This window comes from Sinohyriopsis cumingii, chromosome 8 (assembly GCF_028554795.1).
Source record: "Sinohyriopsis cumingii isolate HCF-2022 chromosome 8, ASM2855479v2, whole genome shotgun sequence".
Lineage (NCBI taxonomy): Eukaryota > Metazoa > Mollusca > Bivalvia > Unionida > Unionidae > Sinohyriopsis > Sinohyriopsis cumingii.
In genome coordinates this window covers 109,665,174-109,686,989 of record NC_142968.1, presented here as the reverse complement: position 1 = coordinate 109,686,989, position 21,816 = coordinate 109,665,174, and the positions used below count along the sequence as shown (strand labels likewise).

At 35.2% G+C, this 21,816-nt stretch overlaps 1 protein-coding gene across 6 annotated transcripts in view; it reads left to right on the top strand.

Moving 5' to 3' along the window:
• LOC149794364 (uncharacterized) overlaps positions 1-21,816 on the top strand; it is a 78,481-nt gene that overhangs the window by 43,259 nt on the left and 13,406 nt on the right. The window contains exons 8-17 of one of the 6 annotated variants that reach the window (XM_089968532.1): positions 2,196-2,336; positions 10,526-10,662; positions 11,283-11,513; positions 12,317-12,441; positions 13,446-13,670; positions 17,565-17,655; positions 18,196-18,447; positions 18,902-19,058; positions 19,713-19,841; positions 20,635-20,820. In XM_089968532.1, the coding sequence (XP_089824658.1) occupies positions 2,196-2,336; positions 10,526-10,662; positions 11,283-11,513; positions 12,317-12,441; positions 13,446-13,670; positions 17,565-17,655; positions 18,196-18,447; positions 18,902-19,058; positions 19,713-19,841; positions 20,635-20,820 (1,674 nt within the window). Of the gene's footprint in view, positions 1-2,195; positions 2,337-10,525; positions 10,663-11,282; positions 11,547-12,316; positions 12,442-13,445; positions 13,671-17,564; positions 17,656-18,195; positions 18,448-18,901; positions 19,059-19,712; positions 19,842-20,634; positions 20,821-21,816 lie in introns of all 6 variants that reach the window. The other 5 variants (XM_089968531.1, XM_089968530.1, XM_089968533.1 and 2 more) reach the window with 5 other exon arrangements.

Here is a 21,816-nt window from a genome sequence, read left to right as displayed (position 1 = left end):
TTTTGTTTTTGTAGTTTTATTGACTCTACTGAAAACCACTTCGCTGATTCGTACCTGTATTGGGTTAGATACATTATTTGTTATGTATGTATGTATGTATGTATGTATGTATGTATGTATGTATATATGTATGTATGTATGCATGCATGTATGTATGTATACTTGTAAACTATTCAACAGAAAGCATCATTAACACTTTATAAAGACAAGATTTATTTATTGGGCTTAGCCTCTAGTTTTTTTTGTGTAAGATGATAAGGTGTTATTCGGCCAGTTCTAGAAAGGTATCCCGCACTAAAATGTTCAGCTGTTTCTGTAAAATACGACAATTCCATACTGTACAACAAAGCGTACACTGATGGCTGGATAGGGCGTGTCCATTTTAGAGGGCAACATAAGCAAAATAGTATAGATACATTTGAACTTATATATAATGTATTTTATCGAAACGTGGAAAAATGAATGAAATATATTAGGAGTTAATAACATTAGAGATACCCGTAGAAATACATTCTCATCAAGACTCAGTTGAAAGGCTCTAAAAGCGTCTACATTTTCAATAATCGTGTATTATGGTTTGAGAGTCAGAGAATATCAGGCATCAGAGCACGCGTCTTGATATTAGTGATCAGTTACATATGAATGGATTTCAATGGAATTAGCTGCATATATACAAACATTTAGAGTGTTTCGTGGTTGATTTTATAGTCTAATCTTCATTATTAAAATTTGTGTGTTTCCTTGGAACCTCCCAATACACTCTATGAAAGTGAGAACAGACAGTACATTATTGCAAAAGCAATGGAAATTGGCATTGATGAAATCCTATTTATCTTGACAACATTATTATTTATGTCTTGACATCAAATGTATTCTTCTTCTTTCTTGTTTTAATGCTTTCTTTCTAGCAGACTAACTAATTATTGTGTGACAGGAAAGCTTACTCTTTTGATGTTATGTTTAAAAGGCTTCCTTTCCCTTAATTTTTTATATTAAATCGATGTATTCCAATGTCTTTTGTATGTCCATGACAATGACAATTTGTTTCAGCAATTATTGCCAACGGCACATAAACGACGTTATGAATTGTAAAATAATAGAGAAATCAAATGAATCAAAACGATCGAGTGAGTTATTATATTAGAGATCATAAGCTACTATTAATAAAACTAGGAAATTATTTAGTTTAACAAGTGTTTCCATTTCCATACCCATTTATAATATCTGTAAGTTTGGGTGATCGCTAGTATAAAAAACTTTTCCTTCCACGCAGAGCCATAATTATGGAATTTTGGTTTCCTTGTGTAAAGCAAGAGACATTTTTCCTTGTTATTTCGGGATTTCATTTCAACTGGGCATATTTATCCAGCAAAAGAAATCTTTTTATGTATATCGTACAATATTCGTATTAAAGCTGGGGATTGAACCTGGTATCAATGACATTATGTTCAAAAGTCTTTGTATGATGGTAACTGACAAGACAAAATTATTAAGATCTCTCCGAACGCGGTTTGTACTGTTCATTGTACAATATATCAAAATACAATTTTAGAGTTTTTACTTCAATACAGGCAGACTAAAATGATTGCAATCTGCACCGATAGTTGGGCAATCGAATTGGTAATACCCAAAATAATGTATAGTTCTGGAATCACGAAGCCACATAAAAAATTATTTGCAATGTCCTGTTTTTTATCCTTTGTTTGCTGGTTAGCAGGCTAACTATTTCATAGTGACTACGATGTTTCCTTAAAATAGGGTGAAACTCGGTTATATTTTGTGGAATGAATGCAGATACTAAACAAAATGTGTACATGAAACATGCTTGCTTCTTTGGATTTATACTTTTACCGAAACGAGAAACACAGTTACAGATGATAAGTGGAAAAAATCTAAAGTTTTGACTGAATATCCTGATGAATAAGACTCTATAATATTTATTTTTAATTTATGTTTTGTTCAAATCAATAGTCGAAATTGTCTTATAGCTTTAATTCCGACTTCATTCATAACTTTCAATTTATTATCTATTATTTTGTGTTTTCGGTACCATCAATTATACAGGGATCATCAGTTCTCTCGGGCAATTTTCATTTAAACAAAATGGTTTTACTCGTAAATAATTATGTCACTTGAAATTCAATGTAATTAGCTGTTTTAAATTTCTCGTTATATATATTTATTTTATTTGCCAGCGAAAACTCTGCTAGATATCATCATTGACGCACAGCCACAACTTCAGACAACGTGCGGTGAGGTATTTCATCCCTACGAAATCTGCCTCAGGGTCACGTGGCTGGCATACAGAGACGAGTTCGGACTCACCATGCTTAAAGGTACATTATGTTCTTGTAAATCAGATATCAACGTATTTTTATACTTCATTCTATATTTTCATCATCATCATTATCAATCGCTTAACCCAGGAGGTCGTTGGGACGCCACAGTTGACTTTACAACCAATTATATCCATCGTTTCCTGCTCTCTACTGCCCTTTGGGACTCTCCAAATCCCATGCCTGTCCACTCCTTAATGTTGTCTTCCAACCTCTTTTTCTGTCTGCCTCTTCTTCTGCACCCTCGCACTGTGCCTTGCAAGATTCGTTTTTCCAGTTTAGATGATCTTGAGACACTTCAGTTTGCGCTTTTTTACAGTGGTCAAGAGGTCTTCATAGGGTCTGATGGCTCGTTTCATCCTGTTGTGGACCTCTTCCTTGGTTACATTGCCAATGTATGAGATGCCCAAGATCTTGCGGTAGCATCTCATTTCGAAGGTTGAATCTTTCTTTGTAGATCTGAAGTGAGCGTCCATGTTTCACAAGCATACTGACATATGGATATGACAATCGAGCGCATTAGCCTTATTTTGGAACCAAAAGCAATTTTGGTATCTTTCCATATTGGTCTCAACCTTGTTATTGCGGATGTTGTCTGGGTAATCCTGCAAAGTAGTTCTGGTTTAGTGCCCTTATCCGTGATAATTGATCCCAAGTACTTGAAACTTGTGACTCTTTCCAGCTTCTGTCCACTGACCCTTATTTCTGCACTGATGTCATTGGTGTTGTGTCTCATCAGTTTGTTTTTTGGCGCTAATCTCCATGCCGTATGTTGTAGAGGTTGCGTCGATGCTCTCAACCAAGTCAGTAGGTTCTTTTGCATTTCCTGCTAAGCCATCAATATCATCTGCGAAGCGAAGGTTGGTGATTATTCTTCCTCCGATGCTGAGAGTGCCCCTTTGGTCATGCAAGGCATCCTCTATGATCCTTTCCAGGAAAATTTTGAAGTGTGTAGGTGATAGCATACATCCCTATCTGACTCCAGCTGTTGTTCGAAACCAATCTCCTTTGCTGCCATTGATGGGAACAGAACAGGTGGCTTTGTCGTAGAGCTGCTCAACAGCATACACCAGGTTTTAGCTGATGTTGTACTTCCTCATAGTTGCCCACAAGGTCGTATGCCATACCCTATCAAAGGCCGTTTTGAAATCTAAAAGACATGGTTTATATTCTGCTGAAGCTGAAGGTATTTCTCGGAAAGAAGTCTGAGATTGAAGATTTGTTCTTTGGTGCTCCTTTCAGCTCGGAAGCCTGCCTGCTTTTCAGCTTGAGGCTTTAGTCTGTTGAGAATTATCTTCAGCATGACTTTGCTGGGGTGACTCATCAGACGGATGGTTCTGTAGTTTTGGCATAGCTGTAGGTTTCCTTTTTTGGGAAGCACGTTGACCAAGGATCGGGTCGATGTGGTGGGCCATTCTCTTGTGCGCTATATCGTGTTGCAGATTGTTGGTAGGACTGTGACCATCTCTTCTCCTCCTGCTTGAATGAGCCCTGCTGGTATGTTGTCAACGACGGCTGACTTTCCTTTCTTTAGTGACCTAACTGCAATTTCTACCTCCTTACGAAGAATGGGGTTCATATAAATTAATTCTGCCTGAGGGCAATTTAGTACTGCTCAGTATCATTGAGTCTTATGATTGTACAATTCTGAGCAGTATTCTGTCCATCGTTTGATGGTGGTAGTTTTCCCTTGCTTATGGGTTGTGAGATCTTTCACCAATTTATATACCATTTTGCTGTCATTTCTACTTAGACTGTCTTCGATTTTGCAGCATTGGCTTTCCGTCTAGGATTCCTTTGACTTTTTCATGCTTTTCCCGATCAAGTTGTGTATCTCTCCTTATTGTCTATTCCTTCATGATCTCATTTTCCCTTGTTCAGTTCTCTTCTTTTGTCACATAGTTTAAGGACATCAGTTGAGAGCCAACGTTTCTTTGCTCGATGATATTTGGCAATGATCACGCTATCTGTGATAGTCACATTTGTGTTGAATGTGGTTGTTAAGGACTCTAGGTCGGTGTCTTGGCTGTCCAGGGCTATAGAATGTGCAAATTTATCACCTATCATTGGTTGGAATGCGTCTGTGACTTTTGGATCTTTCAATTTTCAAGGTCAAATCTGATTTTTGGTTGTATGGCATTTTGATCATTTCTAGGTAGAGGCAAAACGTTGTCATTAACAAATCATGGTCACATTCAATATTTGTTCCTGGAAAACGTCGTGTTCTGGCGATATTCAGTCTTGTGAGGAATCGGTTTTTTTTCACTAAGATGTAGTCAATCTGCTTGTGATATTGTCCATTTGGACTGTGCCAGGTCCATTTTCTAGATGTTTTGCGAGGGCCGAACGTGTTGGCTAGCACAAGATTGCTGTAGGAGTCAAACTCTAAAAGCCTGAGTCCTCTTTCATTTGTTTCTGCATTGCAGAAGGGTCCACAGGTGCTTTGCCAGTTTGTTTGTTAATCAACTCCCACTTTTGCATTTCTCTCTTGTTGTGCAAAACGAATGTCCTTCTTAGGTGAGTTGTCAATGACATCTTGGAATTGGTCATAAAAATTATCCAGTTTATTGTCATCGTTGTTAGATGTAGGTGCATAGGCCTGTTTGATTGTGATATTAAAGGGAGTCGCTCTCAGGCGGATGCTAATGAGCCTGATTGAGACTGGGCAGAAACTCATAATGCTGTTCACAATGCCCTTGTGGACATTAAATCCAACGCCATGACTGTGTTTGTCCCCTCTTTCGCTGAAGTAGAGCTTATGCCCTTCATCTGTTGTTATTTCGACAAAGTTGTTCCAGCGCACTTCGCACCTCGCAGAGACCAATACTGTTTCACTTTTACCACTCCAACACATGTGTAGGTTCTTTCAACTTTCCCATAGCTCTCAGTGTTCTAACGTTCCATGTACCGATAATGATGTTAGATCTTGGTAGTGGGGGCACCAGTAGCATACTTGTCAACTTTCCCATAGCTCTCAGTGTTCTAACGTTCCATGTACCGATGATGATGTTAGATCTTGGTAGTGGGGGCACCAGTAGCATACTTGTCACCTCCCTCCTGGTTGCAGCGGAAGGTTTGGTCATTGTTGACCCGGGCTGCCACCGATCCGATATGGAGAATTGTTAGTTGTTTTCATGTGGGGTCTCAAGGGCAAGATACAGCCTGGTGGAGTCCGTCCATCTCCATACTGGATGACCACAGCTGAAATCCACTGATATAATGTGGCACGCTCAGGTCCTGAGCACATGGTCGTTGAGCTCATCTCGGAGCCCTTCCGCCCTGGCCGTTGTCTTCATCGAGGAAGATGTCCGGCCGGTGATGATGTGCAATCATCACATTATTTTACCCAAAGTTGGGAGTCTCGTGGGAGTGGGAGTGCCTTATTCCATCCCGTACGCACTTTTTTGCCATGTAAACTGTCCCACAGCAGTACGTGATGGGTATGTATCTGTGCTGTGGTTTTCGAGAGAATGGACTGCGCTGTAGTGGTTCCCTACTACATAAACGACAAAAATCGGTCTTCATTAATAAGTGATGAGAAAAATAAAGGCATGAATAATGTTATTGGTAACAATTCAGCACTCCCATCAATGGCGACCCATAGCTCCACATTTCATAGCTGAAGCTCTTCATTCGGATTGGTATGTCTGTAAGGTTGACACCAAACAGTAAACTTGCTAACGTCTATGCAAAACCCATTTTGACTGACAGGAATCAAACGCAAAAATCGCAGTGGGTCTTGTGTTTGGCGCCTTGGACTCCATTTTGCCATTTTGTACATCTGCACCAGCGTTTTCTGCAAAGTTATTAGACCATCTAATTGTATATGATTGAGAGTCAGCATTATCAGATGTATCTTCGATAAACATGATAATTGGATTACCTAATCTTGCCTAACCATTGCTGTATCTGGCGAGATAAATAATCGTGTTGGCAATCTCGGCGTTGTCAAGAACTGGTTTGATTTCCTTTGTGTCGTTTTAACAACATGCACTTTTGAACAAGATGATGGCATTGTTAACAATTCCAACTGTGCACATGACGGATATTTTTTACAGGCGCGTTTTCTTGCATTCTTCTTCCTTCTTCTCAATTTCCAAGAAAGCCTCACATGGATAAAAAAATAGTCGTGTCTTGAACTTGAAATTCTAGTTTTCTTGATCCACCAACACAGGAACGCTCATGTCAAATGCGGGATGCAATGTACCTTTGAATTGAGCCATGGTGAATTTATACATTATTGACCTTGTTTAATACCTTTTGCGAGACTCAAATTTGGAAATCGGATAGGCGTCGTTTAGCGTCTTAATTAATAATTGTATCAATCGAGCCTGGCATTGCTTCTGCTGAATGTAGTCTGATCACCGTTGGTTTTCGAGTCAATAATCCCCTCAGTCGATCTCAAAATGATTGAACAACTTGAAATCACAGATTGTTTTGTAATTGATCAGCAGCATTGTTTATATTATCCGCAACTCCCATTCCAACTTTTTATCAGTTGATGAAGGGCCCTGATAATCTTTTTGACACTGAAAACAATCCACGAACGTAAGTAAACGGGTGTTCTTGCGTTGACAACACAGTCTAGTATCAAACATTCACGTACGTATTTGAATGTGAGGTTGGTCTTTAATACAGAGATATCTTGACAATGTTCCACTGTTTAGATCCACATTGTCTCCGGCCTGATCTACACTGGTTAAACGGATATGCGTCAACCGACTATTATGACAATGACGACACAAAGGCGACGCGTAAATAATTGGTAACAAAACACCAGGTTCTGCATTTAGTGAAAAACCAAACAGAATACAGACATGGGGCGTTACAACTGAGAAAGCGCCACTTTCATAATTGTAACTGATGGGGCACGTGTTCAACTGATTTGAGTCTTTGAGGTAATCTTGACTTTATCAGGCTCGATATAATATCCCATACGTAAAAAACGTTAGTCGTAGACAGTATATTCAGGCCAACAGAAAATTGATCTTAATCATGACCGTTTGATGTCAACCAATTCGAATGAAATCACAGAGTTGATTGTACACGTTCTCGAATAAAAATATTAGTCTTTGCTGGTCAACAATGTGATTCTTACCCATATTTCTTTATTGATCGATGCCATATCGTAAACGCCCAAGGGAGGCACAATATTACTGGCCGCAGTGGAACATACTTTAGTGTTGGCATATATCTCTATCAACGAAACGATCAACTTGTCCCTATCTGTCAGGAGTTCATTTTGATCATCGGTGTAATTTCCTAATTCATCTGTTGATTTCATAATTGATAGCCTTGGTGTCTTTTCCGTTCAGGATTATGCGAGAACCACTGTCATTGCACGGTTTTTCGACTTTAAATCCATCCTTGTTTTCGATTAAGCGGCACAATAACAAGCGGCTGCATCAAACTGTCTGCTTTAACTACTGAGATATCAGAACACTGTAACACCGATATTGTTCATGGATTCATTTTTGATAAAATTTCTATAGCGTCTCTGCCTGGATTTTAAGTGTGTGTGATGATTGTTGAATGACTGTCAAACTTTAATACGGGTGCTTTTAATTGCTGTGCTTTGGTGGCTGCACCAGTAGCACTGGTATTTGTGATACAAAAACGACCATGCTCATACTCAGCAACCTCGATATCAATAGCAGATGCAATACAACGAAGTGTTTGTTCATTATCGACAACGCGTGCAATTTTGGTTCGTCAGGCACTTGTGGGAATTTAGATATTGCTGTTTCATGAAGCTGTCTCAGTCTGAATCGGTAGAACTGTAACACCTAATATAAGGTATGTCTGTTTTTTCTTTTGCACCTATTGGTATTCCATTTTAAGTTCAAGTGCAAACTGAGTCGGTTGTTGTAGATTTGTGGATTATCCAGGACAATTAGTCGTGCTTGTGGTAGATCCGATGCAACTATGAGTCCTACAAAGCAAGTTTATCGGATTTTCATGTACAGATTGAAATTTTGTATTCTACGATATGCGCGATGGGCATTAGTTGAATTAGAGCCGGTATGCTTATATATATATATATATATATATATATATATATATATATATATATATATATATATATATATATATATATATATATATATATATAAGAATAAAGCGTTTTCTATTTGCAAATTTCATCAATAAATTGTTTTAAGTCTCTTAACCTAGATGCATCATCAATTTAAATCGCTTCTATCCTTGTTATTTTCGTCAGCGATGGACAATATTAGTGAACATATCCGCATGGCCGGCAAAACTGATTATAGGATTTGACTCCGAAACCATATGTAAGACATGGTCGAGCACCTAGAACAACATGTAAGGCTAGCAAATGTGATTTACGGTATTTCATAATGGCATGTTCTGCTACTTAGTTGATATTTTCTAGGCATACACCTCCGCAGTGACTTCGTCCCAGCGTTATTGAAGGTTTTATATACACACAACATTATCATATTAGATGGCTTTTAATAGTCGCTGCTGTTTGCCTTCCAGCTACGGCTGTTTTATATCCGCTTATGCATAATTTATTACACTGATATGCCGGTTAATATCCCAATTATACCTAAGAGTTTCAGGGAATTAGATGTTGGGTTTACATTAATTCGAAATTGCGAATCAAGCTATGCAAATGAACAAGTTCGTATTCGACATTATAAAATTCCTTTGGAAAGCTGAATAAAATATATTTTAACATTGTATAGGCCCAAATGAACTTAAATGACTCATCACTGATTATTACACGTAAGCGAAACCAAAACGTTGTACGTTTGTATTCAATAACGTCAAATGTCCTTGATCGTTTGCAAATTTCTTCAATAGCCTTTGCTTATATGTTTTCATCCATACCTTGTGAGAATTTATTCCAGTGCTTGCGCTGTTCTGCTTGTGCATTGTTGTACCACATTTCATATTTCATTCGAAGATTAGTTGGTACAAATGTCATCGTTGTATTAATACTAAAACATCTCTTTAATTGGCATACCCTTGATGATCTTGAAACAAATATTTTCTGCCACAGTTGGTATCAAATATGCCTAACGTGTTCGCAGCCACATAAAATATCCACAATATAATGGCGATACATAATCCAATTTCTGTAGCAGAACTGCAATTTGTGGTATAGTAACAATCTATAATATTGGCTTCACTGAAAACATTACCATGCATTATTATAATAAACGTGTCTACTACAGTTGTGTGATAATGGCGGTTTCGGTGGTTTCTGATATTGGTCACCGCTTTCTATACCTCATAACTTGGTCCTCTTTTATTGTCATATATGGACAAATGTCAAAGAGTACAATGCACGAAATCACATGCATACACATGTGATTATTGTTAGGATAAGCACAGAGTCATAGCGGATAAAAGGCCGTGACTTATATCAGTAACCAAGGGCGGTCTTGAATCGCGTCTATTATATTAATGAAGTACGTTCATGTTTTACATTAATCAAACCCAATTCCCCTACCTCTTTTTACCAGTTATCTCCACTGTGCTGAATTTTAAAATAAATCAGCCTATACTCCTTACTGTTGCCCATTGCGTAAAAACACTGACCAACATGAGCACTGCATTAAGAACGTCGCTGCTCATAGGAAGAAACTGATTGACTGTTCAGATACGAATCATCTGAGAGTCGAATATATATATATATATATTGCATGATTCTTCTTTCAATATCTCTATAATATTATTGACATGATGGATGTTCGTAAGGCGTGTTAAATGAGGTTAGTTACACCATACGGTTATTGTACGTATCGTGAATTTCGCCTGAAGTGTGATGTGAGATTAAATGCAAATTGCATTAGATAAATAGTCGTCTAAAAAGTCGTCTACATAGCCGCAAATACTGTGAATATTTCCTCGCTTTAGTACATATTAATTTAAACTGTTAAGGATTTGTATTATAATCAGAAAGTCACTTTATTGGTATAAAAACGATTAAGGATATAAATTAAGTTATCAAATGTAGGCTCATTTCGGGGACAATCTGAATGGAAATTGTTATGAAAACAGACACAATTTTGAAATGAAAGACTAATGTTGTGCATAACATGTATTGTCTTTGAAAACGAGTAGTTTGAAGAGAATATAAGATTGTTGACTAATGATCACTTAATGTCATTATTTGAATGCATATGTCGCTATTTATGCTGTTTATTAATTTTCATTAGATCAGGAAGAAGCAGAAATTTTGCTATTAGGAATCCAGGCACAACCACCTCAAGATACAGAAATGGGCATTGGAGCTCTCTATGTAGGAAAGATCTACATGAACGTTTTGGATAGATTATCATGGACCAGTTCTGTGGTTTGTATCAATAAAATAATTTCTATCAAGAATCAAATCACCAAACTTAAGCTTGAATTACAGAACTTCAAAATATAATACTCCTGTGGGGAATGATGAAAATAAAATACTTTTTAGAGAAATTGACATAAAAAGTAGAGAAAATTAAAATTTAAAGGATTAGAATGTTTCCTTTTAAGAAACCAAGCATCAAGAATAGAAGACAGTTTAGGCTCGGCAATTTGATGTTAGATTATGGCACATTTATATTGAATACACTGCTTGAATTCTGATATCAAAAGAGATTTTGATTTTCAATTACATAAAATGGCAAAAAATCGTTTGATTTACAAAAATAATATAAAGTATTATTTAAAATAATCTTAATTCATTTGTCTCGCTAAATATCTGTGCACGTTGCTCAGTAGTCAGCATGCCATACTCGCATCTATATTAATGCCGGATAAAATCCTGTCCAGACTAGGCTAGCCGGTCGCGCATGTACTTTTCTTCAATTACCTCAGCAAAACATATATCCGTGTGTGTGTATGTGTCTCTCTGCGCGTGTCTGTGTTTGTGTGTGTGTTTATCTTTCTATTTTAAATGTTTATTTATCTATCGTCTGTTTTTCCGATCTATAGATCTCGCCAAGTGATCCATGGTACTTCCTCACATCGATAGCCTACGACATGACAGGAAAGATCACATTCTTGTTACCGTCTAAAGTCTGGAACTCCTTGAACAATTCAGCCAGCCTGTCAATATCGTCAAATTTTTATGACCTATATCCGGTATTTGTATCGATGTCAATTAAGAATGATAGCAGGGTGCAGATTATGGGTCGCATGCCCGTATCCTCCAAACCAGTGCCAGTAAGGGATATCGGAAATTGTCTGGTAAAATTAGTAAATAAAATTTCAATTCATCGGTGTACAACAATCGTATATCTATCTATCTATCTATCTATCTATCTATCTATCTATATATATATATATATATATATATATATATATATATATATATATATATATATATATATATATATATATATATATATATATATATATATATATATATATATATATATAATTTGGCTTTTTCAGGGTGCGTTTTCATAATCCATCTTATGCGATAAATGGAAAATAGAATGTTTCTATACATCATGTTATGAAAATTGTTTTAAATAAATGTGCATGAAATATTACTAGAAATATGAATGCAAATTATATTTCTCTGTGTAGGGAATCTACTTAACCGCTGATGTAGGTTCAACATATTGAAGAATAAAGGCACTTAACATATATATCTTCACCGTGTGCCACATTACTGTTCGTGTTCCCTCATTCGCTGTATTTTCACTTGTTTATTAGAAAGTTTGTTTATTATTTGATACATCCATTACACTAGAGCCTTACAACCTTTGGATAATAAAAGCCGTTGATATGACGCGAGAAAACAATTGTAAGATATGAAATGTGCACTGAAACCTGATTTTATACTAAAAGCATTTATCTTTATGATGTTTATCGCCTGGAGAAATTGTTCGTATGCTATGGAGTAATGCAAAATTTGAACATTAGCATACAAATGGCTATGAGTTGAATGAAAGAGACATAATCTTAATCTGTTTTTGTATTTGGGTTTGTCTTTGATTACAGATTTATTTCTTTTCCAGACAGTAAAGGAGTATGAGAACAGGTATGAAATACACATGAAACTGCAAGAAAGCCTCCAAATTTCCTCCAATTTCAAGGCTGAACTTGGCTCAGATCCGACAGAGGTGATTATAAAAAGTGATAAGTAAGTAAACTTTTAAGAATTTAATATCTCCTTTCTAAAGTGACCTGCTCAGTCTGGATCTAAACATCGTCAACTCACTTTTATATCAAAATTGCCTTCTATTAGGGAATGCAAAGTACCAGTGGGTTCCACCCTTTCTGATAAATACGAACAATAGATGAGTGTGTGCAACCTCTTTCCTTTCAGTATTTTATAACCAACATATTCACCGTCAATCACCTTAAATTTTCCTTTATCGTCCTCCCTAACCACTTTTTACATTCCAAGTTGATCATTATACTTCATATATTATCCTCACCAGCTCATCGTTTTGTTTTTCCTCACTGGTTGATAACGAACCGCATGTCATGCATAAATCCATATCATATAACCTTTATTTGTGGCGTTATATAGGCTTGCAGTATTGTTGAGCCCCAAACCAAATGATGAATGAATGAATGAATGGCACAGCTTAAAACAAAGACTCAACCAATAGTGAAAGTTATCGTTGTCGTGATCGTTACAGCTTTTTAGATTTAATGAGACAATGGATCACTTGATACGTTAGTTTATTTTTCAACTGATTATCACTTCTCTTGACAGATTATCCCATTTTGAAATAACACGCTTCATGAAACTTACACGAAACTTGTTGAAACCAAAGTGACTTCATATGGATTTTTTAAAAATACCACTGTGACTTGAATGTAACTTTCAAAGGGTTTATATGATTTTCCGACCTTCTGCTATCAAATCTACCTTACATACAGTTACTGCCATTAATTGAATAAAATACGGGATTATCAAATGGCAAGTGAATTATTGGATTTGCGACAAAAAATAAACACAACCTGCTTTTCGATTAATCAATTACTCAGAGTTAGGACCGACAGGTGTCACAATTCGAGACATCAAACATGTCGCTCATGACGGTTTTCACACTTCGGATAAAGAGTCGCGATGTTAAGAGGAGAAGAGGATTTCGGACATTTTAAAATTATGTGTTCTGTATTTTTCTGATCTAGATTTTCATCAACACACAAATTCCTATGTCCATTACAAGATGTTCACACCGACCTAATCCTGAATGAAAACACATTGCAAATAACAGCAGAGAAAAATCTCGGTGTCTTGATGGGTCCATTAATCTTGAAGTACAGACGTTTGGACATAGAACACTACCCCACTGAAGGAAATACTATAACGAAATTTGCCAGACTCATCGCCAGCAACAAGATATATCAGGAAAGGTTAATATTTTGTGCCTTGTATATCGTTTCATGTACTGTAAGTAATATTTTATTCGTGGATAATTCTCAGTAGTAACAAACATATGCTTGCAAAAGTGAATTGGGTTCAAGTGTTTGTTTATATGCTTGTTACGGCGATCAATCATAGTCATACAAGTACAAATCCAACATCATATACCTTGCAGAATCGGCAGTAATAGTACCAACGTTTGTAATAACATATGACGTAATATGACAGACAACTGCACACATCTCATGTTCGCCTTTTGCTCATTCTCGTATCTCTATTTTTATGAAAAAGACAATGCAAATGTAAATATTTCATTATGTAATTTATTACATAGTCTGAAAATTCTCTGAAACATGTAAGTAACTAATATGTGAGAGAGCTGAAACATTATTTAGACTTTTTAAAGAGTTTTTTCTCTTCGCGTGGACTGTGGTCCATATACAGCAAATAAAATAAAATGAGTCACAAATTAATTCAAAGTACTGTTCTGTTGTGCTATATTGCCTACAAATGCATGAAAGCAAAAGGTAACAACAAAAATTGATATCGAAACACTTCCCATATATATCGGTGGTACATTCTAGAACAGAGACCATAGTAGTACATGTAATTACTTCCCACAACTAAGTCAAGAATTGAATGCTTGCCGGTCGATTACGATGCAGTCATTTATAGCTTCATCTTCATGTATTTAGAGAGAGTTGTAGACATGTTACATGTCACTGGGATAGATGAAATCTGAATTAAAATAATCAGCATTCACTTAGGTCAATCAGATCGTGATCAATTATATATTTGTCCGAAGTACACGACTCACTCTTGTTTTTTCTGTCTGTTTAGAAAAGCATTATTTCTAATACTTTGTTGTCTGTCATTTTTTCTATCTTGTTTTGATTGCATACTTTATTTTCCGGTTTAAACTTACGTACAATTTTGTTTTAGTAAGTCGGTCGAACTACATGTATGTTGTGAATATATTAATCAAACTCTTCAAGATCAATCCAGATCAATGTTTCCGAAAGGGGCATGCTTGCATTGCTGACTTCTAGTACTCATGCGTTCCATATTTTATGGTGATCTTGAAGAACCACATTTATATCATTTATCAGTTTTCTGTAATTTAGTAGTAAGATTTTTAGAATCACCTTAGTAATGTAGTGTTTAAATAGTAGTAAGGTATAACAGAAGCGTACTATTTTTGCCAGTAGTTGTTGAAGTGATTCTTTCCGTTTTTATGTAGTATAAAGGAAAGGATCATTTGCGATCATTTGCCGATACTGAGATTTTTTCAGTAGTAAAGTAGTAAAGAACTATTTTTTCTTTTGTTTTATGCAGAAGTAAGGGAATTAATTAGTGTTTATGTTGATTTTTGCATAAGTAGATAACACCAGAATAATAATTTTGAATTAATCAGTGATTAAGTTTGTTATTTGTTATGCATGATCGACATAACAAACATCTTAAAATCACCAAGTGTCTCAGCTCGTTTATATATTACTAATATTTACAATTGCCGTTTGCTTCATAGCTAACATAGTCCATGTTTCTGTAAAGTAGTTTCTTTCACAGCAGCGTTGCTATTGGATGTTTTATACCAAATAGATTGACCATCGAGCATTCTGGTGCCAAATGGTAAATCAGTAACGCCGTTTATACATCTATCAAAAATTATATCGCATGCTATATACTTGCCACGAGGCAGCATGCATTATTTTCTTCGGTTCATATGGCGCAGGCAAACATGCATTAGAATTCACCTGTGTTTAGCAGTCTTCCAAAAACTTTCTTCATGGTCCAATAAATCGTATTATTATATACTCCTTTTTTCTCAGTTAACTGTACATTATCAAAATCGTACATTATTTTACGATATTGAACACTTTGATATTGCACGCAAGTGCACGAAACGTGTGTCTAAAATAGCATAGTGTATTAGGAACTACTTTGTAAACAAACCATGTACATCCATGTAGTTGACGCTTTAGGTATTAGTTTGTAAGATTTGTTTGTGGATGAACTGAAGCAGCTGTTTCGTTCATTGGAAAGTGGACATGATAAAGTGAACAATATGAACGTGTTTACTGAGTCACAAATGGAACTTTCAAACAAGCAAATTAAAGAACGTAATATTCGCATTGCCCACAACAAACGCGAAAGAAGCAGAATTGAAAATACCATTCTGAACATTTTTTTATAGGAGAAATGTTCCGAACTTTCCGTAAATGGAATGGTTCAGACTATGACCAGTGTTCTCTGGGGTATATAAAACTAGCATTGAAAAGCATACTCAGGGCAAGGGCTATTGTATATCTATCAGAGGTGTACCATTTTATCAGAGAAAGTACTTGATTTGTGAAACATAATGCAAAAGAAGTTTTGGTAGAAAAGTAAGGGCCTTATAGATAATAGGCGAAGACGATGAAGGATTCTTATTTCCGCTGGCTGAATGGATTGTCACACACTAGCTGCTTTGTAATTTTCCGCGTTAACTTTGTTGATACATTGCTTCGGATTTAGGCTTATTGATGGATGCCATACAGATCATAACAAGGTTGGCGTCCCTACAAAGAGCATGCAAGGGACAAGTCATAAACAAGTGTTCTTTAAATATACTTACGTTTTTGCATCATGAATTTCCTCAAAATATACTTTTATAGTTCTGCAAATCCGAATCACATGAGTTATGTCATGGGTTCTAAAGCTTGAGTACACACTGCGAAACTGTACTGTAATTTCGACTACATTTCCAACTGTAATAAACTACATTCAAAATGAACTGAACGCGATATTCCATAGCGTCTTTCTGATACTTACAACTGAAAACGTTCAAATGTTTCCCACATTATGAGTCCAACCATTCATTGACAGAACATAAGCATACACGCAGCTGAGTCAAAATTCGTCCCTTCCCTGCTCAAAACACAGACACATATACTTAGTGTGGGATTGACACAGCTAACAAATCCAGTCCATAATCAGCGGAATTGTGTAGAATCGACAACCCACCCATCACCAAATTCATTTATTCCAGACCAACTGGAAAAACTGCCGCAATTCACATGCATTAATAATATAACTATAAATTTCAATTTTAAGTAGACCAAAACGACAATGTTTTTAAAACTTATGTCGAGCGCACGACCAATTTCAAAGCTCGCTGGGCCGTGCTATGTGCCAGTTATGTGCCACTTAATATTGTTATTGTGTATTGATGAGTCTACAGTTGTGTATTAATTTGGAATATGGCATAAAGTTATTTACTTTGTTTCTTGTAGTGTAATTAAACCTTAGGTAGAGTAAAACATGATAATATAATAAAAAGGTTATTGCTGTTGTATGGGAAGCGACAAGCTCATTTTATTGGTTGAATACTGTACTTCCAAAGGTTGTGTAGTATTGATCCCAACAAAAATCGTTCATATTTTCCCATACAAATGCAGTAACCTATAATTATTGTATAGAAGAACTTCTATCCATCATGTACCTCATGCCGAGACCACATTACTCATTGTGGTTGTGTAAGACATTTTCAAGTTTTACGACTCTGTATATACAAAACGTAATATGCTAAAACTAATATGCATCACAAGAGAATTTCAGAAAAATGAATACTATGGTTAATGTCGTCGAATATTCCTGAATTGTGATGAAAAACAACACAAACGCCGAAAATTCTGTGCAACTAGTTTCGCATTTAATTTATGCTTCTTCAGGCACGAAATGCTTTTTTATGTCGAATATTCCTGGCATTCTTTAAGGAACTTGAAGTCCTTTTTGATGTAATGATATTTTTATCGGAATATACTTACTTTTCTATATCCACAAAAATTGATATGATATTTATATTTCTTAAAAATGTATTTTATCACCCCTTTTTCTTTCAGAAAAACGAGAGATGATCATTGCAGGAATATTTCATCACATGTTCTTAACATGCTACAATGGGCAAAGAAATTAACACCAAGCAAGCTGTTGGTAAAAAGAAACATTTCATGGATTTATAATTGCAATTTTATATCAGACGGTTAATTTATGCATGTATATTTGTATTAACAACACCTAAGTACATAAATATGTTTAGAGACCTTTTCTTGCATAAAATTGTGTAGTTTTCTAGTTACCCAATATATATATATATATATATATATATATATATATATATATATATATATATATATATATATATATATATATATATATATATATATATATATATATATATATATATATATATTTCAGTGCACGTAATTACTGACATTTTTGTAAATCAACTACTGAATGAGCATCTATTCATTAAAATTTGAAGCTGTGGATTTATCGCTGTTGTACTATGACAAGAAAGTCACAATAACTAGTCAAGAATCATGTGTCTGCATTAACTTATGTTGTTTATTATCATATACAAAATAAAGCAAACAGACAAGTAATAAAATTCAAATAATGCTGATCATAATATAATAGTAACATAACGGTTATTTCAGTCACAAATTACATTTCCTTATTATTTGATTTAAGTTTAGAGCTCTATTCATTGTTGTAAGCGAGAGAAATCCAGGTCAAGGATTTGGTCACAATGTGGAAGATATTTTCATCGTTTACGACAAATGTTACATCATCGACGGAAAAGTAGTTCTGAATCTCGTTTGGACTGATTTCGAGAGAGTCAACCAGTATATCAAAGAAGGAAGAATTACCAGGATGGAGGTGGATACATATTGCTTAATGCTTGGCCTACTGTCTGGTGATCAGCTTCAAGTTACAAAAATGGTAAATGAAGTACTTTTAAACACTCTCTTTTGTATATAAATATTTGCATTTGATTCGTTGAAATAAGAAGGGAAAATATGATAATAAAATTTTGTAATGTATATTAAAGGCAGAAATGTTCTTTCAGTTACCAATACTATACGGATGTAGTTTAATGAGCACGGAACAATATCTTATAATTGCAATGTTTATTTGTAACTTATTTTCTTGCCTCTGTGATACACTAGCTCTCATTATAGTGACCCAAAGACAGTTATCAATGTTTTACCAAGACACGTTTTATATCGGGATGTCTTTTTACTTAAACTCGAGCATTTTCCTGCTTTCAGACAGGCTATTCGCTACATGATTTAAATTAAAAGAGTAGCATAATCGAGAATACAAAATGTCAAAACGTTGCCACAGTAAATTGTCAGAGTAGTTATGAAGGTGCAGATTTGTATTATTTTTCAAGGAAGCTCTCTTATTACGAAAATGGCTAAAACTGAACACAATGAAGTCTCAGCAGCGGCAAGAGGATCACAAATATCAATGGCGATTTAACTCCTTCCTACATCCATTGTATGCAATCGTTGGCATGGTTTATCAAAGACAGTTCGAAAGTTTTACAGGTATTATCTACGTCAAATGCCTTTGGGTTAGAAACCAGTGATGACAGATGCCATTTTAATGTTGCAGTTTACATAGTTTACATGAACACAGTACGAATTCAGAAATGACAAATTAGTCATTAAGATTAAAAGGCTGGAAAAGCTCGGGTTTTCCACAATACTTCCATACAAAGTTGTAATTTGATACTGGATATAACATTATAAATGTAACACTTATGAGTTTGTAGCTCTTTAGTAGCAGCACATTTCTGTCGTCCTACTATGTGGCAGTATCAGCAAATGAAATACTTAGGAACCTTCAACCATTTTTTTTGAATTTTTCAAGCAAATATAATATATATCAGTCGTTTATGTTTCACGTGGTTGTCAACAACAGGCTACCTTACACGCTTCAGTTTACTATATATTCTCATTCAGCACAAATTGTCATACATGGAATACATTGTAAGTATTGATATCTTTCCCTGGGTATTCAGCTATGTAACACAGGAAAGTAACATATAAATCGATATAACACGTGCAAATAATGCTTGCCATGAAGTAAATTTGCATTTAAATTCTTTATATGTCTTAGAACACATTGTTGTGTTTTATGCCTTGAATAAGTGATTTAATATTAATAAAAACACTAATCTCCCCATCAACATTTGGTAGAAACGCATAGAATATGCTCCAACTGCAAGCAACATTCAGCAGACTTGAAAGCATGCAAGCGATGCAGATCAGTATTCTACTGCGGCAAACAATGCCAGAAAGATGACTGGACAAATCACAGAATAACATGTAAGTCAAAAAAGCATTTCTCTTATGCCTCGTGAACTGCTCAATGTGTTTCATATATATATATATATATATATATATATATATATATATATATATATATATATATATATATATATATATATATATATATATATATATATATATATAATTTATTCATGTATACTGCCATAACTTTCCAAAATTCGACAAAGATCTGTTATGTTTATTCTTTAATCCTCTTTTAAGTACTTTAGCATCTATATATACATTGAAAAGTTTAGTCATCTTTTTGTCACAGGAAAAGGGTCTTGCCGCTTTAAATCTTGGGACTTTCTGAAATGATTTGTTAAAATCTAATGAGAAGGTTAACTTCTTCACAATCTGTATTATTCTGTCTTATTCTGACGTCTTAGAAAACAATAAAATAAAACTGTTATTTTATTGGCATTGTGAGAAGCACGATAGTCTTCTTCTTGGGTAATGGTTGAATGATACTAGATAGTAATTGCAATGTAAACTGCAAACGGTTCTAAATTTATGGTCTTAAAATACTTAATACAATCACAGGAATTTGTATTTTTGTCACTGTCTAGACAAAGGTTTCCTGTGCATGATTGTCCTAAAATATTTCGATATTCAGCATGCGCAATCTATCTTCAGATTTCTGTCTCCTTAGAATCGTGAATAAAAGACAATTGTGATGCTCACACGGCATTTGCGTCGTATTATACATGGCAGTAATTAAGTGTTTACTCTTTAGTAAATTAATACGTAATCACAATTGGTTGTAGACATGTTATCTCTTGTTATGCAGGCACAGTCGACATACATACAAGTAGGAGCCATTCATCTGCTATGAAAAGGCTTGAAAAGCCTGAAAATGTATGCTCTAGCTGCTCAAAAAAAGCCCCAAACATGAAGCGCTGTGCAAGATGCCAATCTGCATTCTACTGTAGCAGGGAGTGCCAAACAAGAGACTGGCGAAATCATAAGCAAATATGTAAGGCTAAATGATATGTTCTAATGCTATCTTTTCCATCCTGGGAATTTACAAAGTTGTAGAAAATTTTGTCGTTGTCTTCATTGTTTGCTTTAACAATGAACACCGAAAATAATTTGGTCAAGGTTAAAAATAGTTTTTGTATCTTTTTAATATGTGCATACATCACGAGAGCTATTTCATCACTGTACCAAAAGTAGATTATAGGGACCTTCTATACAGCCTTCAGTGACAGTGTGAAAGTGCAGGTGTGTTTCTGGTATACTGTGGCTTGGATCGTCATGGACATGCGCACAGATTCTAAGTAGAACAAGACCATCATACCAAAAGTGGTTCTCTGTGGTGCTTCGATGACGGTGTTTACATTGTTACATTTAAATATTTTGATTTGTAAACTGTTACTTCTTTTTTTAAATACATTGTATTATTATACTTTTAAAGGAAGATCCGTAAAAGAAACATCTTTACGGGGCGGAGATTGTATTTGAGGAGTGTTAATATAGCCAGCACAGCGCACATTGACGGAACAACTAAGTCGTGAAAAATTCCTTTCTTAGATGAAGCTATGCAATGTTCATATAAAATGTAATAATCGTATCACAACTGTTTCATGCTTGTACAGATAAATTAGCATTCCTACCCATATTCATGAGTCATAATAATGTTCGTTATATCGTTATATTATATCTCTTTCCAATAAGGCACATTCAATGAAAGATATTATTTATTATCTAGTCCAATTGTCTGAACCTTAAAACCAAGTGTTATTTTGTCATGTAACAACGAGCCCTTTCCAGAAATACAAAAATAATCAACAAAAAACTACTTTTAAAAAAGCAATTAGCTTTATTGATTACGATTCGTTGTTACGTGAATTAAATATTCTCAGAAGGCAACGAACGCATAGGAGCCGATGTAGCTTACCTACATCGTCAGAAGCAACTGAGTATTGAGACCTGGAATCAATCACGATTCGTAAACACTTTGAATCATAGT